Genomic DNA, 21,436 nt, shown 5'->3' on the forward strand with positions numbered 1-21,436 from the left:
TTTGCTTCAGGATGAGAACAGAAATCGTGCTCCGGCAGCAGCAGGAGGCCCCATTAGCTAACGTGCTGCTTCAAGTTAAGAACAGTCAGGTTAAGAACAGACCTCCAGAACGAATTAAGTACTTAACCCGAGGTACCACTGTATGCCTGAAGGAGCATCTCCACACCCATCGTTCAGCCCAGACACTGAGGTCCAGCTCCAAGGGCCTTCTGGCGGTTCCCTCGCTGTGAGAAGTGAGGTTACAGTGGAACCTCATGTTACGTACTGTCCTCCTTGCGAACGCTGCGGGTTAAGAGCTCCGCTAACCCGGACACGGGTGGCGCTGTGGTCTAAAAACCACTGAGCCTTGGGCTTGCCAATCAGAAGGTCAGCGGTTCAAATCCGCGTGACAAGGTGAGCTCCCGTTGCTCTGCCCCTACTCCTGCCAACCTAGCAGTTCGAACGCACGCCCAAATTGCAAATAGATAAATAGGTACCGCTCCGGCGGGAAGGTAAAAGGTGTTTCCGTGCGCTGCTCTGGTGTTGGTGTTCCGTTGCACCAGAAGCAGCTTAGTCATGCTGTCCACATGACCTGGAAAAACTCTGCAGAGTGGACAAACGCCGGCTCCCTCGGCCTGTAAAGCGAGATGAGCACTGTAACCTTAGAGTCGCTCGCGACTGGACTTAACTGTCAGGGGTCCCTTTATCTAACCCGGAAGTAGATGCTACTGGTTGTGAACGTTGCCCTGGGATGCGGGTGGAAGTCACACGCTGGTAGCGCGGCAGTAGCGGGAGGTGCCATTAGCAAAAGCGCGCCTCAGGTTATGAACGGTTTCGGCTTAAAAACGGACCTCCGGAACGAATTAAGTTCGCAACCAGAGGAACCACCGTACAAGGAACCAGGCAGACGGCCTTCTCGGTAGTGGTGCCCACCCTGTGGAATGCCTTCCCATCAGATGTCAAGGAATTACAAAAGACTGGCCAGGCTCCCCAGGGTATCCAATCAAGTAAGCATTAACAGGTAATCTGCCAGACAGGAGGTAAACAACGCACTCAGATTTCTGTTGTAGACCGCCCTTTCTGTGATGTAGGCATGATGCGTCTGGGGGTGGTCTTGAACTCCAGGGCGGTCAATTTAAAATGTCTACATAAGGGCGGGAACACCTTGGTCCGGAGTCCTCCTCCTGCTGCATGTGAAGGGGGCACCCTGTTGCAACAGATCAATAAAGATCAGGTTTACTAGCTGCTTTGCTTCTCAATATTCTCTGGTTGGCCTCTGTTATTTTCTCCGACCGATGGAGAACCTACAAAGGACTCTATAAGGGCTCTTGTGTCCCCCACAAGGGAATTAGGGCAGATTTTCGTTTATTATGTCATCATCTAACTCCAGTCCTTTGGTAGTTCTGGGGGGACTTGCAGCATAATAAATAAGGAATATTCTGTACGTGAGACTTTCCACTTGACAAAAAAGCGCCTTAATAAAAACTACCCTTATGTTTAAAAACGAAGACTATCTTACAAGAGACTTTGGGGGATTTTCAAAATTACCTCTTTCAATGGTCTTGAAATATGTAAATATGATGAAATATAACCTATGAAAAGGTTGACAGCTGGGCTAGTGGAAGATCCAAGTTTCTTTAATGTTATCAACCCAATAATTTACCCAGAATACTGCTTTGTGCTGAAACTTGATAAACACTACAGTGGTACTTTGGTTCTCAAACATAATCTGTTCCAGAATTCTGTTCAACTTACAAAATGTTTGAAAACCAAGGCGGGGCTTCCGATTAGTTCAGGCGCCCCGGAAACAATAGCTCACAGCTGCAGTGAACGATCGGCTTCCGAAAAACCTTCAAAAACCGGAACACACCTGTAAACATAATATGTTTACAGGAGACACATGTAGCAAAGAAACACAGAAAGATCTTGATCAATAAGAGACTCGGAAACGAATTTATATCATCAGATAGGGAGAAGAAGAGGGGAGTGATACTGTATGTAAGGAGTAAAATCGAAGCACAACAAATTTTTAAAGACGAAGAAGGAAGACTTATTGCAGTCCAAATTAATTGGCAAGGTGAGAAAATAATGATTGTCGGGATTTACGCACCTAACGGAAATAAAACTGATTTTTATAAGAATTTGGAAGAAAAACTGTTGGAATATGCAGACCAGAAGATAATTGTAATGGGAGATATGAACGGAGTGGTGTCAGGAGAGATGGACAGATTGAGAAACAATGGTTCAAAGGAAGGAAAACTACCCAAAACTTTCTTCGAAATGGTCAAAAATTGTAATCTAATAGATATCTGGAGGTTGCGACACCCACTGGAGAAACAGTTCACTTTTTATTCGGAACCAAATCAGTCAATGTCTAGAATCGACCAAATTTGGATATCAAATGAATTAACGCCAAGAATCCTAGAAGTAGAAATTCAACCGAGAGTTATCTCAGATCACAGCCCCATCAAATTAGAAATTAAAGGATTTGAAGAAAGAACCTATAGATGGAGACTAAATGATTACTTATTGGACGATCGAAAGGTTGTGCAAGATGCACAGAAGAAATTGAAAGAATATTTTGAAGACAACTGTAATAAAGGAACGAGGATGAACATAGTGTGGGATGCAAGCAAGGCAGTGATGAGAGGCTTCTTTATACAGCAGAATTCGATTAAGAAGAAAAATCGGGAGAAGGAAAAGAAAGAAATTTTAAAACAAATTATGGAAAATGAACAAAAATTAATCAAGAACCCAAACAGTGGTAAAATCAAGCAAAGCATCAAGGCTTTACAAACCCAGTTTGCAATGATGATAAATAAGGAGGTGGAATGGAACATTAAAAAACTGAGACAAAAGAACTTCGAATTCGCAAACAAATCAGGAAAATGGCTTGCCTGGCAGATCAAGAAAAGGAAGGAACAAAACACAATAAATAAAATTGAAGTGGGAGGAACAGAGATAACTAACCCCAAAGATATTAGGAAAGGATTCCTGGAATATTATAGACAATTATATAAAAAGAAAGATAAGAACAATATGAGGAAAATAGAAAGATATTTAAAAGAGAAAGAGGTGCAAAAGATCCCGACAGAAGCACAAGAAAGGCTGAACACCCCGATTGACACAGAGGAAATAAGAACGATGATAAAAAAACTGAAAAATGGAAAGGCCCCAGGACCAGACGGCTTCAGTGCAAGATATTACAAAGAATTGGGAATATCCCTGTTGATACCACTGAAAGAAGTAATGAACAACATATTGAAGGAAAGAGAAATCCCAGAGACATGGAAGGAGGCACTTATAACTTTTATCCCAAAATAAGATGTGGACTTATCCCAAGTAAAGAATTATAGACCAATTTCATTACTCAACACGGATTACAAAATTTTCACGGGAATAATAGCAGAAAGATTAAAAAAGGTTTTACAAGAAATTATCCATGATGATCAAGCGGGTTTCCTTCCAAATAGACAGATGAGAGATAATGTGAGAAATGTAATAAATATCTTAGAATATCTATCTGCAAGGAATGAGAAACAAGCAATGTTGATGTTTGTGGATGCTGAAAAAGCATTTGATAATGTGGCATGGGATTTCATGTTGAAAAACATCGAGCAGAGAGAAATGGGAAATGACTTTTTTAACGGAATAAAAGCAATATACACGGAGCAAAAAGCGAAGCTGCTAGTGAACAACATGATAACAGAGGAGATAAAGATCTCTAAAGGTACTAGACAGGGATGCCCGTTGTCACCACTATTGTTTGTGCTGGTCCTGGAGGTGCTATTGGACTCAATAAGGAAAAAGGAAAGTATAAAGGGGGTGACAATAGGCCGAAACCAATACAAAATTAAAGCCTTTGCTGACGACTTAGTTCTGATGGCGGAAGACCCGTTGGAGAATGCAGCGGAGATATTGGAGGAAATTGAAAAATTTGGGGAGGTGGCAGGTTTCATAATAAACAGGAAAAAAACCAAAATTATAGTTAAAAATATGGAAAAAACAACAATGGAGGCATTGCAGCAACAAACAGGTATTGAAATTGTTAAAAAGGTTAAATACTTGGGAATATGGCTATCCCCAAAAAACATCGATCTGTTCCAAAACAATTATACCCCGGTGTGGAACGGAATCAAGAAGGACCTGGAAGTGTGGAATAGGCTAAAGTTATCTCTTTGGGGGAGAATCTCAATGATTAAGATGTCAGTTCGACGACTGGCAGAAAATATGGAATGAGAATTTGAAATTTACGGCATGTACCACACTAAAAGAAAATGTAATGAAGATGGTTTACAGGTGGTACATGACACCAGCAAAATTGGCAAAAATGTATAAAACCTGTAACAAATGCTGGAGGTGTAAGGAGAAGGAGGGTACGTTCATACATATGTGGTGGGACTGTAAAAAAGTAAGGGGGTTCTGGGAAACTATATACAACGAACTAAAGAAAATACTAAAATACAGTTTTGCTAAAAAACCAGAAACCTTCCTTCTGGGCATAACAAGAACGGATATAAGTAGGAGAGATCTCAAACTGTTTCAATATGCTATTGTTGCAGCAAGGACACTGCTAGCACAAAGGTGGAAACAAGAAATGGTTCCGACCTTAGAGGAATGGAGGTCAAAACTAATAGATTACGCAGAGTTAGACAAATTAACGGGGAAAATTAGATACAAAAAGGACCAGAATTTTATTGAGGACTGGGGGAAATTTACAGAGTATTTGGAAAGTATATGTAAGGATAGTACAACGCTAGCGTGCTTTAAAGAGGCTTTGTGAAAGTAGGAGTATTGTCAAAAGGCAAGCAAAGATAGAAACATAATACCTAATGGCAATATAAAATTAAGGAATGTGAAGAGAAGATTGGAAATACAAAAGATTGTCAGAAAGGTTGGGGGAGGTCCAAGTAAGGCTAAATATGTGATATATAAGTGGATTTGTTTATTGCTTTTTATGGAAAACTTTAATAAAAAATTTATATACAAAAACCGGAACACACAATTCTGGGTTTTCGGCATTTGGGAGCCAAAATGTTCGAGACCCAAGGATCCACTGTACAGTGGTACCTCAGGTTAAGTACTTAATTCATTCCGGAGGTCCGTACCTGAAACTGTTCTTAACCTGAAGCACCACTTTAGCTAATGGGGCTTCCCGCTGCTGCCGCGCCACCGGAGCCTGATTTCTGTTCTCATCCTGAAGCAACGTTCTTAACCTGAAGCACTATTTCTGGGTTAGCGGAGTCTGTAACCTGAAGCGTATGTAACATGAAGCGTATGTAACCTGAGGTACCACTGTAATCATCTTCGAATGGATTTTTCTTAATGACCATCTAGCCTACTGCTTACTGCTTTCAGAAGTGATAAAGTTTGTGTATTATAAATGAAAAACCTAGTGGAATTCTTAGTGAAAACATTTATTCTGCCAACAATACATCTCATTTCCATCATATATAATTTTGAGCTCCGACAACAAAATCATATACGGTTTTCTTAACAGAAGAGCATCCCAGCCGTTGAGATAATGTCAAGTAAAATACTGAGCATCCCAAAACAACTGTGCCTTTTGCTTAGTCCATACGAGCTTTCAGTGTTCGGGTAGTAATCTTGTCTTTTTCACTGGTGAAGAGAGAAAAGAGGAGGAGAAACGGAGGTGAAATCTCACACTGATGCCCTGCAGTGTAAATCATATTTTTTACCTCATGGGGAATTTCCATCAAGCATCGGCCACTCACTAGAAAAACCTACCCTCAAGCAGGAAGGGAAACTAAATTACTGTATTTTTCGCTCTATAGGACGCACTTTTCCCCCTCCAAAAATTAAGGGGAAATGTCTTTGCGTCCTATGGAGTGAAAGCAGGCTCCTCGGCTTCAGTGATAGCAACACGAAGCCTCCGAAGCGCAGAGGGAGCGCTCCCGCCGTGCTCCAGAGGCTTCGCGTTGCTTTGGCTGAAGCCTAGAGAGCGAGAGGGGCCGGTGCACACCAACCCCTCTCGTTCTCCAGGCTTCAGGGATATTTGCCTGAAGCCTCTGGAGCGCAGTGGGAACTCGCAAGACACTCTGGCTTCAGCGAAAGGAACCTGAAGCCTCCAGAGCGCAGCGGGAACTCGCAAGACTCTCCTGGCTTCAGCAGAGAGGGAGAGCTGTGCAGCGCCCCTTCAGCGAAGCGGGAGGAGAAAGGAAGGGGCTCCGTTTCTCCTGCTGCTTCGCTGAAGGGGCGCTGCGCAGAGAGGGGGAGATTTTTTTTTCTTGTTCTCCCCCTCTAAAACAAGGTGCGTCCTATGGTCGGGTGCGTCCTATAGAGCGGAAAATACGGTAACTTCATCACTTCCATGGGACTCATTTTTCTGGGTCAGCCTTGCTGCTTTTAAGTGGAGAGCTACTCTCCTTGCAGCTAAGCCATGAAGATCAATCAACCTCTTGGACATGTTTTGCAGCAAATGTACTAAAAAAAGAGACCCAACCACAACAAACCAAAAGCATACTTACATGACATGAACTATCACGCCCATGCCTGACACGGCATCTCGGTCCACCGCATTGAGCATGGCTTGGCCTATGGTTTCAAAGAGGTCGTCTGGTTCCTGCATTCAAGAGAGGAAGAGAGAAACCCTTGTCTTTTACTTGGAATTCCTTTAGGTGTGTTGTATCTAGAACGAGCTTTGCACGAAGAGGAATTAAATCACATGGCATCTTTTAAAGGCCCTTAAGTTTGTAATCTGAAAACACGTGAGATGGGGTGGATTACAACTTCTTCTTCTTCTTCTTCTTCTTCTTCTTCTTCTTATTATTATTATTATTATTATTAAAATTTGTGTACTGGCTTTCATCCAAAGATCACAGGGTGGTTCACAACATAAAAATACTAAATGACAGCAGAAAATACATAACAAAACAAAAACAAACCAATCACACACACCCCAAAGGCCATAAAATGTTTAATCAGCCAAAGGCCCGGTAACATAACAACAACAACAACAACAACAACAACAACAACAACAACAACAACAATTTATTATATGTACCCCACCCATCTGGCTGGTTTTCCCCAGGCCCTCTGGGCGGCTTCCAACAAGGATTAAAAATACATCAAAATGTCACACATTAAAAACTTCCCTGAACAGGGCTGCCTTCAGATGTCTTCTAAATGTCAGGTAGTTGTTTATCTCTTTGACATCTGATGGGAGGGCGTTCCACAGGGCAGGCGCCACTACCGAGAAGGCCTTCTGCCTGGTTCCCTGTAGCTTTGCTTCTCGCAGTGAGGGAACCTCCAGAAGGCCCTCGGCACCGTTAAGAGGCACTGTGCATTAGCGAGAGCAGCCGTTTTTAGAGGCAGCCCCACAAAATCTTGGCCTCGCTAAGGTAATGAAAGCAGAAACACTCATGCCCATGCTTCTTGTGTGCTCCTGGGTAAGGTGGCATCCCTCTTACCATGTCTGGCTCCCACAGGGACTCGCACATGCCGTACATCTGCTCTGCGCAAGTCCCGCTGACCACAAAGTCCTCCGTTGTCATTGGGCAGCCGATCAGGTCTAAGGAGCAGATGAAGGGCTCGTACGTGACCGGGTCCAAGCCGGCTATCACGGGCTCCGTGTAGTAAGGTCCAAACCTGAAAACAGCAGGAAAAGGCGTGTTAGCTATCCATTCAGTAAACACGTCCCAAACACCATCTAAACATGACAAAGTTATGCTAAAAAAAAGCTATTAAAAACCCAACTTTGAGAAAAAGGGAAGCGGCAGGAAAATACATCCAATCACATTTCCGTTGGGATGCCCAGACAAGTTTAGGTTATGCTTAGAACTGGCGAGATCTTCAAATATCTGGAGAGAAGGGCAGAACTTCCCAGCCCCTCCAGTTCAGATGTAGCTTGCTAGAGCTACCCAGAGCACTTATTGCGGTACACCTGCTTTTGGCCTGACATATGTATTGATTTGTGTCAGGTGTGCCGAGTCCTCCCTTCCCTTCGGTAACTTCACAGACAAGAATTAATGAGAAGTTTATATTTTATAGTCCTTTTTAATTCAGTCATCTGAATTGGCTGCATGCAAAAATCCACATTTCTCCACACGGAGAGCAGTTGGCTACTCTAAATTCTCCCGCTTCCGTCCCCGGCAACATCCTGGACACCAACAAGAAGTTCCTCTTCCTCCTCTCTGCATTCTTTGTTCTCTAATACAGATGGACCTCCTAGTTCTTGGAAAGGGAGAGTTCCCCACACTCTCTAATGATGTCTCTGCTGGCTGTTCCCTCCCTTCTGTTTCTCTTTCCATTATCTCGTAACTAGGCAACTCCTGTCAAAGCTGCTTCATGTCTGTGCCTCTCTCTGCTCCTGAAACCGCTGGAAATAGGGGAGGCAAAATTTCCCCCTCCTCCTCTTCAGAGACAAGCTGATCTGAGAATACATTCTCCCATCCTCCGATTCAGACCATTCCCTGACAATTTGAGGGGGTTGGCAGATGGGTGATCCCATCTTTGAGCAGGAGGCATGGGCCATAGGACCTCCTTGTCTCTTCCAAATCAAACTGGTGCTTCAAGAGAACCCACCAGCCAGCAGAGATTCCAGGAGTTCAGTTGCAGCTAGGGCTTCAATCTGTTCTAGGTTTTATCTTCAGTGCAATCCCATGCATTCACCCCCCCAAAATGTTACTGAACTTCTTAGCTGAAATGCAATTCTTTTAAATCCTTTACCGTCTCTCATACAGCAGGTTAGACACCATACTCATCAGGGTCTGCGGTTTGATTTGCCGGCCTTCTTTCAGCTCATAAAGATTCAGCCGGAACTTGAGCCTTTGAGCGCTGTTAAGAGACAAAAAAATGTGTTTATTCCATTTCAAGGCCCTAAATCCGTTTTCCACTTGGTGGCTGAGGAAGCACAATGTACATATCTCAGGACATTCTGCAACTGCTCCCCATGGCATGGCGGATAGCTGTTTATTGGAGAATTTTGGACTAATTTGAGTAATCGCCAGTTTCCTTTATGCTTGCTTGCTTGATTTTTTTTATAAGACCAAGATCTTAGGCATAGTTGTTGCAGGATACAACACAGATCTGTGCAAGTACTTTGCAAAACCTGCACCGGCTGGAAGCCCAGACTTTTCTACTACAGTGGTACCTCGGGTTACATACGCTTCAGGTTACAGACTCCGCTAACCCAGAAATATTACCTCGGGTTAAGAACTTTGCTTCAGGATGAGAACAGAAATCGTGCTCTGGTGGCGCAGCAGCAGCAGCAGGAGGCCCCATTAGCTAAAGTGGTGCTTCAGGTTAAGAATGGACCTCCGGAACGAATTAAGTACTTAACCCGAGGTACCACTGTACTCATAATTTGATAACTTCAGCTTAAAATTTAGAACTTCCAACCTATTGTCTCTAAGAATCGGGTGTGTGGATTATTTAATGCCAATGTGTCTGTTATGGATCTTAAACACACCCCGTGAAAAAAAATAGGTAATGTAATTTAATAAGCCATTCCTAAAAAATGTTTGCATTTGATCTGATTTGAGTTGCAATTCAAAACTGCATTGTTCTAAGACAAAGATATTGCTGGACTACAAACCCCATCATCCTTGACCATGGACCATGCTGGCTGGGGATAATGGGAATCAGGAGTCCAAAAATATTTAAAGTGCACAGGTTTCCCATCTCTGTTTTAAGAGGGGAAAATGTAGCTCATTTTTTTAGGAACTTGGATTTTGTGTTCTAAAAAAGCAAAAGCAAAAACCAACCCTCAAGGTACTGAATATTTTAACTTTCAGTTCACCGGATGTGTGTGTGTTAGTGATCTATAACATGCTCAGCTGCAGGGAATTTTTGCCTCTGGAAAAAACTGTCCCTGTCCAACAGCACAAGTGATGAGAAAAACTTGAAAACATTATCTGTATTTGTTTTCTATTTTCTGATATTCGCAACTTCCAAGCAACCTTGCCAAGAGAGCCATTGTGGCGTTTGCCTCCTGGGATGGGTCATAAGGAAAGGGTTAAAGTAGGTGTGATGTGATTGGCCAGTGAGAATGCAAGGGGGGAATAAAAGTTAGAGTGGGAGGTTTTGAAAGTCAGTTGAGTTGAGAGTTGAGGCTTGGGAGTTGAAGAAGGAAGAGGGAGGTTTAGGTGTGGGTTAGTAGAGTTGTATTGTGAGAGAGAGAGAGGAATTGTGAGGTGGAGTCAGATAGATAGTTGGAATAATCAGTTTAGAGTTGTTAGGAACTAAGAATAAGAAACTGCCAAGTAAAACTAACTGAAACCATAAGCTTGTTCCTGCATTTAAAAATAAACTTGATTATTTGTTTATGTTAACAACTGACTGGACTCCGTGTGTCCCCGTGAGATACGGGGTGGAGGCAGCGGAAAAAGCAATCACAGTGGTGGCACAGGGTCAATAGACCGTCAAACGTCTGGGGCCCCTGTGTGTGATCGCCACAGCCACTCTTTCCATTTTGGAAGAGTTGGGGATATCAAGACCGAAAGAGCAGCAATTCACAAAAATCTAGCCACGAACCTCCCAAAAACAGTTCCCAAGGCACTGGACAAGACCAATTTTCTTGCTTTGAGCAAGAACAAATACTTACACTGTCTGAACATCAGTGGCGAGTCCAGCCAAACCAATGAATAATCTGTCTCCCATTGGGAAAATTTTCTGGAAATCCGTAGTCACCATCTGAGCTTGAATGCCAAACCGCCGGTCAGCAGCAATGGCAACACAGTTTTTCCCTTTCATGGCCATTACGGCCCCACCGTTATAGGACATAATAGACTGGGAAAGGAGGGAGAAGGCAGGCTGGTTAGTCAACATTATTAAGAAACCAATTCGGCAACACTTTTTCACCGGGATGGAGATTTTCCAAATCGGACAACTATGTGTGAGCCTCATCGATAGGACGGTCAACTACACACATGTAAGGAAAGTGTGTCAGAGATCTGACACAATTCCCACTTTCTTCCAAATGTTGTTAGAATAGAGTGCGCCTCTGGGGACGAAGTCAAAATGCTGTGCTAGCAACACCAAAGTGACCTCCCTGGGGAACAAGACTGTGCAGCGCATATGGAGGTCCTGGGCTGCACGGACGACAAGACCCCTCCCACTCTGCCTCCCCCTCTCTGCGGTCCAGATGAAAGCAGAGCGATATGTTTGGCACCAGCTTGGCTGCAGTTGTGGGTAAAGGTAAAGGGACCCCTGACCATTAGGTCCAGTTGTGGCCGACTCTGGGGTTGTGGCGCTCATCTAGCTTTATTGGCCGAGGGAGCGGGCGTACAGCTTCCGGGTCATGTGGCCAGCATGACTAAGCCGCTTCTGGAGAACCACAGCAGCGCACAGAAACGCCGTTTACCTTCCCGCTGGAGTGGTACCTATTTATCTACTTGCACTTCAACGTGCTTTCGAACTGCTACGTTGGCAGGAGCAGGGACCGAGCAACAGGAGCTCACCCCATCGCTGGGATTCGAACCGCCGACCTTCTGATCAGCAAGTCCTGGGCTCTGTGGTTTAACCCACACCGCCACCCGTGTCCCATGCAGTTGTGGTTAGAAAGAAACATATAAGGCGCCACCCAACTGTGTTAGGGACCCCACTCCAGATTTGTGCAATCCTTAACCTTTTCTTCTCCCAAAGATATCCCTGCAAGGCAGCAGACGCTTAGGATCAGAATCTTCCTTCTTTCTCAAATGTGGACCTCCAGCTGTTTTTGGACTACAACTCCCACCATCCCTGAACTCTGGCCTTGCTAGTTAGGGGTGATGGGAGTTGTAGTTCAACAACATCTGGGGACCCACAGGTTGAGAAAGCTATAAGGTAAAGGATCACTGGATGGTTAAATCCAGTCAAAGGCGACTATGGGGTGCAGCGCTCATATCGCTTTCAGGCAGAGGTAGCCGGCATTTGTCCACAGACAGCTTACGGGTCATGACTAAACTGCTTCTGGCGCAACGGAACATCGTGACGGAAACCAGAGCGCACAGAAACGCCATTTACCTTCCCACCACAGCAGTACCTATTCATCTACTTGCACTGGTGTGCTTTCAAACTGCTACTTAGGCAGGAGCTGGGACAGAGCAATGGGAGATCACCCTGTCACAGGGATTTGAACCTCCAACCTTCTGATCGGCAAGCCCAAGAGGCGCAGTGGTTTAGACCACAGCGCCACCCGCATCCCTAGCTATAGCAGGACCAGTGGTCAGGCATGATGGGAACTGTAGTCCAAAAAACACACACCAGCTGCAAGCCCAAGTTTGGGGAAAACATTGTCCCAGATGCACCACCTTCCCAGATAGACGAGCCCCATGTGCCTCTGTCAGCCTTTCTCAACCTGTGGGTCCCCAAATGTTGAACTACAACTCCCATCACCCCTAGCTAGCAAGGCCAGAGCTCAGGGGTGATGGGAGCTGTAGTCCAACAACAACTGGGGACCCACAGGTTGAGAACCGCTGCCCTATGTGGACAATAAAGAAAGCCTGGATTCGCCCAACCCCGGGTGGGTGCCTGGAGCCACTGGACGGGGGCCAACTTTCGCTATCACTTCTACCAGAGCCCGGGGATTTGAACCCCCAACCTTCTGATTGGCAAGGGGCTCAGTTGTTTAGACCACAGCACCACCCGCATCCCTAGCTATAGCAGGACCAGTGGTCAGGCATGATGGGAACTGTTGTCCAAAAAACACACACCAGCTGCAAGCCCAAGTTTGGGGAAACTCTGTCCCAGATGCACTACCTTCCCATCTGCCCCTATGTAGACAATAAAGGAAGCCTCGATTCTCCCAACCCAGGGTGGGTGCCTGGAACCATTTGATGGGGGGCCAACTTTCACTATCGCTTCTACCAGAGCCCGGGGACTATCCCGGGCTGGATCAGGCCAGAGCCCAGCGCACCCACCCTCCTCTTTCCCACGGGATCTGCGGGAAGGGGAGCCGCCTTTCCCCGGCCTCTCCCTCCCTCGCCCCCCGGCGATTCGCACCCAGAGCCTGGCCGAGGGCTCCCGTCTTGGCAGAGGCGGGATTCAGCCAGGAGCAGCCGATCAGCGCCTCGACCACCTTGGTCCAGTGGCACCCCGTTCCGCAGGTCATTCCCCCCCCCCCCAGCTCCCCTTTAGAACCCACCATGATGGACGCTGGTAAGAAAACGAGCCCTTATCTCTCGCTTCCTGCCGCTCGCTGCCCCTAAGCCCCGCCCCCGCCTCCCTGCCACTGGCTAGCGTGGCCACTCGCGCCGCTTCCCATTGGGTAGCTGGGCGCCGTCAGTCAAGGTTCGGCCTCCACCCTCGGAGCGGCCGGCAGAAGGATGTGAAGAGTCATGGTTCCTCCTCCCGCGCAGGACCCTCGCACGTAGAGATAAAAAGTAGAGAGAGACGCATCTTCTCTCGTGGAGGGATAGCTTCCGGGTTCGCAATGGATTTTTTTTCCAAAAAACAAAATTTATTTATATTTTACAATTGCAGAGTTATAACAATACAAAATACATACCCATATTTAGAGATTTCTCCGAATCTCTAGACTACCCACCTTCCCCAGGCCCCAGCCCCAGGGGGAAACTCCCAGGGGGAAATTCAGGATTACATTCTGCGCTTTGTCTGATATAATATATCTGGAATTTGTCTGAAATATATATATCTCTCCTCGTGACATATTCTTTCCCCATTATTGCCTGTATTGCATTATTGCCCATGTTGCCTTGTGTTCCATTCGCTGGGATACACCCACAATGTGTTTTTACATCTAAAAAAACTCAGGTATAAACTGACTGCAAGGACTAAGGGCTGAGTTAAGAAAGAAAAGAAACTCGCGTTGCCATCTAATCGCACGCTAAAATTATGGATTTCTGCAAACAAACACCTAACAGGAAAAAACCGCTTTTTTAAAAAGTGGCAGAAAGGAGGCTTAATAATATTTCAAATAAATAAGGAATAGGGATTCGGAAATGATGCACAACTCTTCTGTTGCCTTTGATTCCTATCTCTATGAACAGCAACCGGAAGTGGCGAAAGATCCAATTGTAAGCCTGAATGCTGCTTTTTTTTTTTCAACCAAGTATCCGCAGAGATAATAAATGAGAGAGATGTCTCCTGGTTGGTTGCCCAAATGACAGCAAATCAGGAAGGGTTTCTGACTTTCGACTGGTTAAAAATGGCAAATATGTTGTCTGTCTTGTATTTTGACGGCCTACCGAAAGCCCTCCTTCTACAAGGCTTGTAAATCGAGAACAATTTGCCTCTGCACTGCAATTGCTTTTTAAATAGATTTTAAAGACTTTTCTGTATTTTATTTCTGCGCTTTGGTACCCTGGGCTCCTTTGGGAGGAAGAGTGGTATGGAATTTAATAAATTAAATAAACTAAAAAGCAACCCTTTCCCCCCTGACCCCATGGACCAGAGCACGCCAGGCACTCCTGTCTTCCACTGCCTCCTGCAGTTTGGTCAAACTCATGCTGGTAGCTTCGAGAACACTGCCCAACCATCTCGTCCTCTGTTGTCCCCTTCTCCTTGTGCCCTCCATCTTTCCCAACATCAGGGTCTTCTCCAGGGAGTCTTCTCTTCTCATGAGGTGGCCAAAGTATTGGAGCCTCAGCTTCAGGATCTGTCCTTCCAGTGAGCACTCAGGGCTGATTTCCTTCAGAATGGATAGGTTTGATCTTCTTGCAGTCCATGGGACTCTCAAGAGTCTCCTCCAGTACCATAATTCAAAAGCATCAATTCTTCGGCGATCAGCCTTCTTAATGGTCCAGCTCTCACTTCCATACATCACTACTGGGAAAACCATAGCTGTAACTATACATACCTTTGTTGGCAAGGTGATGTCTCTGCTTTTTAAGATGCTGTCTAGGTTTGTCATTGCTTTTCTCCCAAGAAGCAAGCATCTTTTGATTTTGTGACTCTGTTACCATCTGCAGTGATCATGGAGCCCAAGAAAGTAAAATCTCTCACTGCGCCCATTTCTTCCCCTTCTATTTGCCCGGAGGTGATGGGCCCAGTGGCCATGATCTTAGTTTTTTTGATGTTGATGTTAAAAACATACACAAAGTAAAATTAAAAAATTCTTTCCAGTAGCATCTTAAAGACCAACTAAGTTTGTTATTGGTATGAGCTTTCATGTGCATGCAAACGAAACCTCATACCAATAACAAACTTAGTTGGTCTCTAAGGTGATACTGGAACGAATTTTTCTATTTTGTTTCGACTATGGCAGGCCGACACGGCTACCTACCTGTAACTAGAACTATGGAAGGCATACACAAAGTAGTTCCTACAATCCTGAAGTCTGCCCACCATTCCCTCAAACGAAGGGTAGAAAATCAACAAGGAAAGCCTCTTATCATTGCCTCTCTGATGCTATGAGGCATTTTAAAACACTGGGACCCAGTCACAGTGGCGTAGCGTGGGGGGTGCAGGGGGGGCCGGCCGCACCGGGCGCAACATCTGGGGGTTAGGGTTAGGGGGCGCAAATCCATGGGTTAGGGGGCGCAAATCCACGGGTTAGGGGGCACAAATTACTTGCCTTGCCCCGGGTGCTGACAACCCACGCTACGCCACTGCCCAGTCAGGAAAGAAACAACAACATCTTTGTCTAGGATTGGGTTTATTTGTTGTGTTTTGACAGGTTACTTGATTATTGCAAATCGGTTAAACGAAAGGAAGCATTTAAACCTCCCTGGCGAGTTATACTTTTCAGATTAATTCTGCAGGCTTCCATCCTCTTGTGTGGTAAAGGGAAGAAGATTCTACCTGCTGCATTCAGGAAAGTAGGGATTGCTAAAAGGAATGCCAGAAACGGCCAATTGGGGCAGGATAAAACCTTGCAAGGCTCTGAATAAAAGAAATGGAAACTCATTGTCATTAAATAAGAGATGTTGCGGCTAAGGGAAGAAACAATCTGACATATGTTTGCAACAGGAGCGGGAAACCTGATTTTAAGAAATTGTATTCAATTAAAGCAATTTGGTTTGATTTGTAATAATTTGGAAAATTAATAAAAATAATGGGGGGGGGGGAGAAAACTAATTTCCCCCCTATCAGGACCCCCACCTACAATGTCTGAAAACCTGCATCTGGTTTGGAAGAATGGCAGATGAAGATGATGGATTTTTTCAGAGCTAGCCGACCTTACCGGAAGAGTCCGCGACCAGAAGGAGGAGTATCAGGAATGGATAAAATTTAATGATTACTTAGTTAAATATGTTAAGTTAAATTAACTGAAAACAGCTTGCAGATACTTAGTTGGCTTAGGATTTTATTTATGTTAAGTGATGAATTAATATGTTTAATTTCATAATGTGAAGATCTGAGGATGTTAATGTCCAAGTTAAATTTTATAAGAACTGTGATTTGGAAAACTGTTAAAAGGACATGCAATGAAATTCAACCAAGGGGAAGCGAGGAAGTCACTTAACAATGTTAATAAAAGTAATTTTCAATAAGGCTATGATTTATGTTTGTTTGTCTTATGTGTTTGTTTGTTTGTTTGTTTGTTTATAATGTTGTGAAAACCAATAAAAAAAATTGGGGGGGAAAAGAAAGAAAAAGAAAACCTGCCTCTGGAGAATGGAAAGTTCCAGGTTATTCTTTTTGGCCTCTACCACCTTTTATTCCAAATTGAGCAGGAATAACTAAAAATGCACGAATCCTAGAGGAGCGGCAGGACCTGCCCTGGGATCAAGGGGGGAGCTGCGTTTATGGGGGCGCCCCTCGTTTTGCAAACCGATGGGAAGCCAGTTGAGAAACAAAAGACACCGTCGTCCCTGGGTGGGCTCGAACCACCAACCTTTCGGTTAACAGCCGAACGCGCTAACCGATTGCGCCACAGAGACCGGCTTACGGCGGGGAGGTGCTTGCCCTGCATTGCTAACTCCGAAGCCTAGTTAAAAAAAATAAAAATAGACAACGGTTCTGGATTCGACCGCTGGAGGCGGAGTGAGATTGGAAAGGTTTGGAAGGAAAGCCAGCGCGCAACAGAATCTTCAGGTTGTGGCTGGTAGTGCAATGGATACTAGGCAGACTGCAGAAAGAAAATGCATGCAAAAAATTTGCTATACCATATTCTATTCTATTCTCCTTTTTCTGAATATTTTTTTGGGGGGAGGTGTACATGGCTGTCTTTTTTAAAGCAATCATCGCATGCAAGAGCTGGCATTGCTGCAGATTGCAAAATCAGCTTCCTCTTCTACAGCTGCCGTTCACGCGCCACGCACTGCGCTGGCCTCGCTCTTGCAGAGATAAAGGCGCTCTCTCCACGCAAGATCCTGCTGCACGCGTGTCTTGTTGCGTCATGTGCGTGGTGGGCCAGCAGAGGGCGCGCCTCCTTCCTGCTCTTTGAACAGCATCCCCAGAACTGGCGCAATAGCAGGTCTCTATCCAGGTCTTGGTTAGCAGCGAGGAAAAACTCCCCCGCGAAGCTCAGCGTGCAAAGCCTGTTTTATAAAATCCTCTTCCATTTCTCTTTGTTCCCCAACCTTTTCTTTTCAGTTTTCCCCTGTTATTTTATTTGAGTCCTCCTACACCCCCTTTCTTTATAATAAAGAAAACAATTTAAACAGTTTAAATTAGCATTTGTTGGGGATTTTCCTGTGTTGCTTTATTACCCTTGGGTGATTCTCAAAGTCTGCTCACTCTCAGAGCAAAAATATTCAAAAACATAAAAAGTTGGGATAGCTCAGTCGGTAGAGCATGAGAGTTTTAATCTCAGGTTCGTGTGTTCGAGCCCCACTCTGGGCAAAAAAAATTCCTGCGTTAAAGGGGTAACTAGATGGGTTTCGTTGTTCCTTCCAACTCTCCCATTCTGTGTTCCTGAGTTATCTGTTGACTTAGGTTATTTTCCTGTGTAGTTGCTGGCTATTTATATTATATTATAATAATTATTATTATTACTATTGCATTGTGCCTTTTCGACAGCCCCCCTCCAATGTTTGTTTGTTTAAATATCCTTTGCCAGTTGTGCTGTTGAACTTCTTGTTCCAGGTAGACAAATGTAGGTGGTTTCTTTCTTGGAGTCAGTTTTGGTTTGGTTGGGGGGCTATGGGAATTTGTAGCGGTGAGTTCCGGATGGTGTTAAGACTCCATCAGCCCCCAGTAGCGTGGGAACTGCAGTTCCCTAACCCGGGTTGGTATGCAAGCTTTTGTGTTACACAGAATTCTTGGTCAGGCAGAAGAGCAAAGACGGTGGAGAGGCTGTCCCTAAACTGTCAGTCTCTGCACCAGTTGAGGGTGCAGAATTAGAGCCATCTCCATCAGCCCCCAGTAGCGTGGGAACTGTAGTTCCCTAACCCGGGTTGGTATGCAAGCTTTTTTGTTACACAGAATTCTTGGTCAGGCAGAAGAGCAAAGACGGTGGAGAGGCTGTCCCTAAACTGTCAGTCTCTGCACCAGTTGAGGGTGCAGAATTAGAGCCATGAAGAGTCCTTCTGGGCTGTGCCACAGACCTGGATAAAACGACTTCACTTCTCCACGCCATTATTCGGAAGCGACCTGTCTAGCCAAAGAATTTCGACCATGATCACAATTCATAAAGTGATGCGCCCAGTCTATGGAGGTGACCTGTATGTATAATCAACAACCTCAATCGGTTAGAGTCCATTGCGTGGTGTGGACATCAGATACAGACAGCCCTTTGCTTTCACTTGTCAGGCGACAGGCAGAAATTCAACGGGTGCAGCTTTTTCCCGTTGCAGCGTGGCAAAAAGTGACGCCTGTCCCCCAGGGAACAGAGCCTCTGGATCAAGATAAAGTTTAAAAATAAGATTGCGGATTTAGGAGATGAAAACTTCACCCTGGTGTGGCCTGCCTTAGATTAATTCAGATCCTCTCCAACTTCTGCATCGATTCTCAACTGTTCTGCTCCTGTCGTTTTCTTACTGCACATAAAAGAGTATCATAATAACTACAATTCCAGCCTTTCAAGGTACTGTCGTTCCCCATAATCGCCTAGGAGTTATGTTTTTGTCACACTCCCTCATATTCAAAACGTCAAAAAATATCTCCCCTTGGTGGTTGCACGGAGAGTCTGCAACTTCAGAATCGTGTGCATTCTGACGTTCAAAGCCACACCGAGAATACTGTGATCTTTCATTGATCAGCTCACCCAGAAGCTCTTAAAATGCTGTTATTTTTGCACTTGCGTGTGTGTGTGTGTGGTTGTTATTGACAAGACCGAGGACGAGAGGACAGAAAACTGGAGAATCATTGCTGAGCTTCAGAAAATGAAGTTATTAAAACTTTGCTAGGACTCTACCTGTTGTCTTTGTCCAAGGAGTTTTCTTGGCAGGGATACTGGAGTGGCTTGCCGGTTCCTGCTCCAGGTGGATCGCGTTTGGTGAAAACTCTCCACTATGACCTGTCCATCTTGGGTGGCCCTGCATGGCATAGCTCATAGCTTCTCTGAGTTATTCGCCACGGCAAGGCAGTGAACCAGCAGAGACATCCCCTTGCCAACAAAGGTCCGTATAGTTCAAGGCATGGTTTTCCCAGTAGCGATGTAGGGAAGTGAGAGCTGGACCATAAAGAAGGCTGATCGCCGAAGAATGGATGCTTTTGAATTATGGTGCTGGAGGAGACGCTTGAGAGTCCCATGGACTGCAAGAAGATCAAACCTCTCCATTCTTATGGAAATCAGCCCTGAGTGCTCACTGGAAGGACAGATCCTGAAGCTGAGGCTCCAATACTTTGGCCACCTCATGAGAAGACTCCCTGGAAAAGACCCTGATGTTGGGAAAGATGGAGGGCACAAGGAGAAGGGGACAACAGAGGACGAGATGGTTGGACAGTGTTCTTGAAGCTACCAGCATGAGTTTGACCAAGCTGCGGGAGACAGTAGAAGACAGGAGTGCCTGGCATGCTCTGGTCCAGGGGGTCACGAAGAGTCGGACATGACTAAACAACAACAACAACAACAACAACAACTGGATTCTACCACTTCGTGCTGCCGGTGTGGAGAGAAATCGCCTGTTTTAAGGGTCCGTCTGCCATCATAGGACACCCCCTCCCCAGAAAAAAACCACTCTCACAGAGAAAGGTGGGGTGATCCCCTTCTCCTTAGCATGCAATATTTTTCTCTGTTCCAGGAGCTGGTTTTGTAGGCAAGCTTTTTATTTTTTAATGCGAAACCTCTCACCAGTAAGTGAAAGTGGTACGCGTGATTCTGCTGAACGCGTGAATCGGCCAGGTTCCTTTGGGGAATGAAGTCTGAAAAGGGCTTCTGAAAGGAGCGAGGAGAGTTGAGATACCGCCCGTGGGTGTATATTATTTGAAATATGGGGCTGAGGGGAAGACACGGGGCAGAGACCTTTTCAAAAGTCTGGCTGGCAGCCCTGCTTCCATGCACATCTGGCCAGCCAGAAGTTTCTCCAATGCATCTTTTCCCAGAAAATAAAAAAGTCTACTCAAAGTTTGATAAAATAATTGACTCAATAAGGATTATAGGGTGGATGAGATGGGTGGAATCCAGCCCTCAGAAGAGCAGAAGGCTCTCTTTTCCCATAATACCCAGTAATTGACCTTCAAGTAGTCATATTTGAGGTTTTGCGCCACCGCTGATGGACTGAATCGCGCCAAAGGGTGTGCTAGTTGACTTACCAATGCCAGAATGCCTGTGGTATCAACAGCTGTTTTGCGAATCCCCACTGCTCAGTAGGTAATTCTCACTCTCTCTGCACTTTCCACATTTTTTATTTTTTGGTCTCTCACAGACCCCACCCCGACCAACGTGCATTCTGTGCCTCAGGGGAAAAAAAACCTTAATGCATATGGTTATACTGTGGTCCACGAAAGTTCATGGTATAATAAATCTTCAAGGTGTGCCAATTCTCCTTGTCGCTTTTCCCTCCGAGAGGAAATTCGGTTTTATGGCCGTTCTCAATCAGAACGTCTTACACGAGTCTTCCCTTCCCCGAATCTTGAGGGTCGTGGGAATGGTATCCAAAACATTACTCCTCTTCAAAGAACTGCGCGTCTGTAGCCAAGAGAGAATTATCGCTAGCCAAGGATGTGATTGTCATGATCACGCATTTCCTCCCTCAGTCTTAAAAAACAACAACCCCGAAGGCACGCGTCGCTTTGTTAAAATGGTTCCCATCCTAAATCTGCGTCCCCATTTGCGTGTGGTCGTTAGCAAAACCCTCAAGGAACGTCCACACCAACTTTTACGGAGCGAAGCTGAATTTGTATCTAAAAGAGACGAGGGAGGAGATCAGCTGGTCTTCTGTGGGAGATGGGTTGCTGCTGATACAAAAGCTTAAGAAGTTGCATCTAGAGACATTTGTTGTTTAGTCGTTTAGTCATGTCCGACTCTTCGTGACCCCATGGACCAGAGCACGCCAGGCCCTCCTGTCTTCCACTGCCTCCCGCAGTTTGGTCAAACTCATGTTCGTAGCTTCGAGAACACTGTCCAACCATCTCGTCCTCTGCCGTCCCCTTCTCCTTGTGCCCTCCATCTTTCCCAACATCAGGGTCTTTTCCAGGGAGTCTTCTCTTCTCCTGAGGTGGCCAAAGT

At 45.3% G+C, this 21,436-nt stretch overlaps 2 protein-coding genes across 2 annotated transcripts in view; one reads left to right on the plus strand and one right to left on the minus strand.

Annotated features, from left to right (window-relative positions):
• Positions 1 to 5,380: 5,380 nt before the first annotated feature.
• On the minus strand, positions 5,381 to 13,212 carry PSMB3 (proteasome 20S subunit beta 3). Its single transcript, XM_081884471.1, has 6 exons — positions 13,064 to 13,212; positions 10,544 to 10,728; positions 8,668 to 8,775; positions 7,410 to 7,587; positions 6,468 to 6,562; positions 5,381 to 5,598 (listed from the first exon to the last, which is right to left on the minus strand). Exons 1-6 carry the CDS (start codon positions 13,064 to 13,066, stop codon positions 5,550 to 5,552), a joined length of 618 nt encoding a protein of 205 aa, XP_081740597.1. The 5' UTR covers positions 13,067 to 13,212; the 3' UTR covers positions 5,381 to 5,549.
• The window catches only part of PCGF2 (polycomb group ring finger 2), a 59,420-nt gene continuing 48,094 nt past the window's right edge, over positions 10,111 to 21,436 (plus strand). Inside the window, exon 1 of the mRNA XM_081884335.1 lies at positions 10,111 to 10,128. The gene's annotated coding sequence lies outside the window, so the exon portion shown is untranslated. The remainder of the gene's footprint in view (positions 10,129 to 21,436) is intronic.

The sequence above is a fragment of the Podarcis melisellensis genome, assembly GCF_964234715.1.
Source record: "Podarcis melisellensis genome assembly, chromosome: 13".
In the NCBI taxonomy this organism is placed as follows: Eukaryota; Metazoa; Chordata; class Lepidosauria; order Squamata; family Lacertidae; genus Podarcis; species Podarcis melisellensis.

Coding starts and splice junctions, on each gene's coding strand:
- PSMB3 (XM_081884471.1), bottom strand. Junction 8,776..10,543: donor GCCACTGATGTTCAGACAGT/GTAAGTATTTGT, acceptor GTCTCTTAACAG/CGCTCAAAGGCTCAAGTTCC. Junction 5,599..6,467: donor GGCGTGATAGTTCATGTCAT/GTAAGTATGCTT, acceptor TCTCTTCACCAG/TGAAAAAGACAAGATTACTA.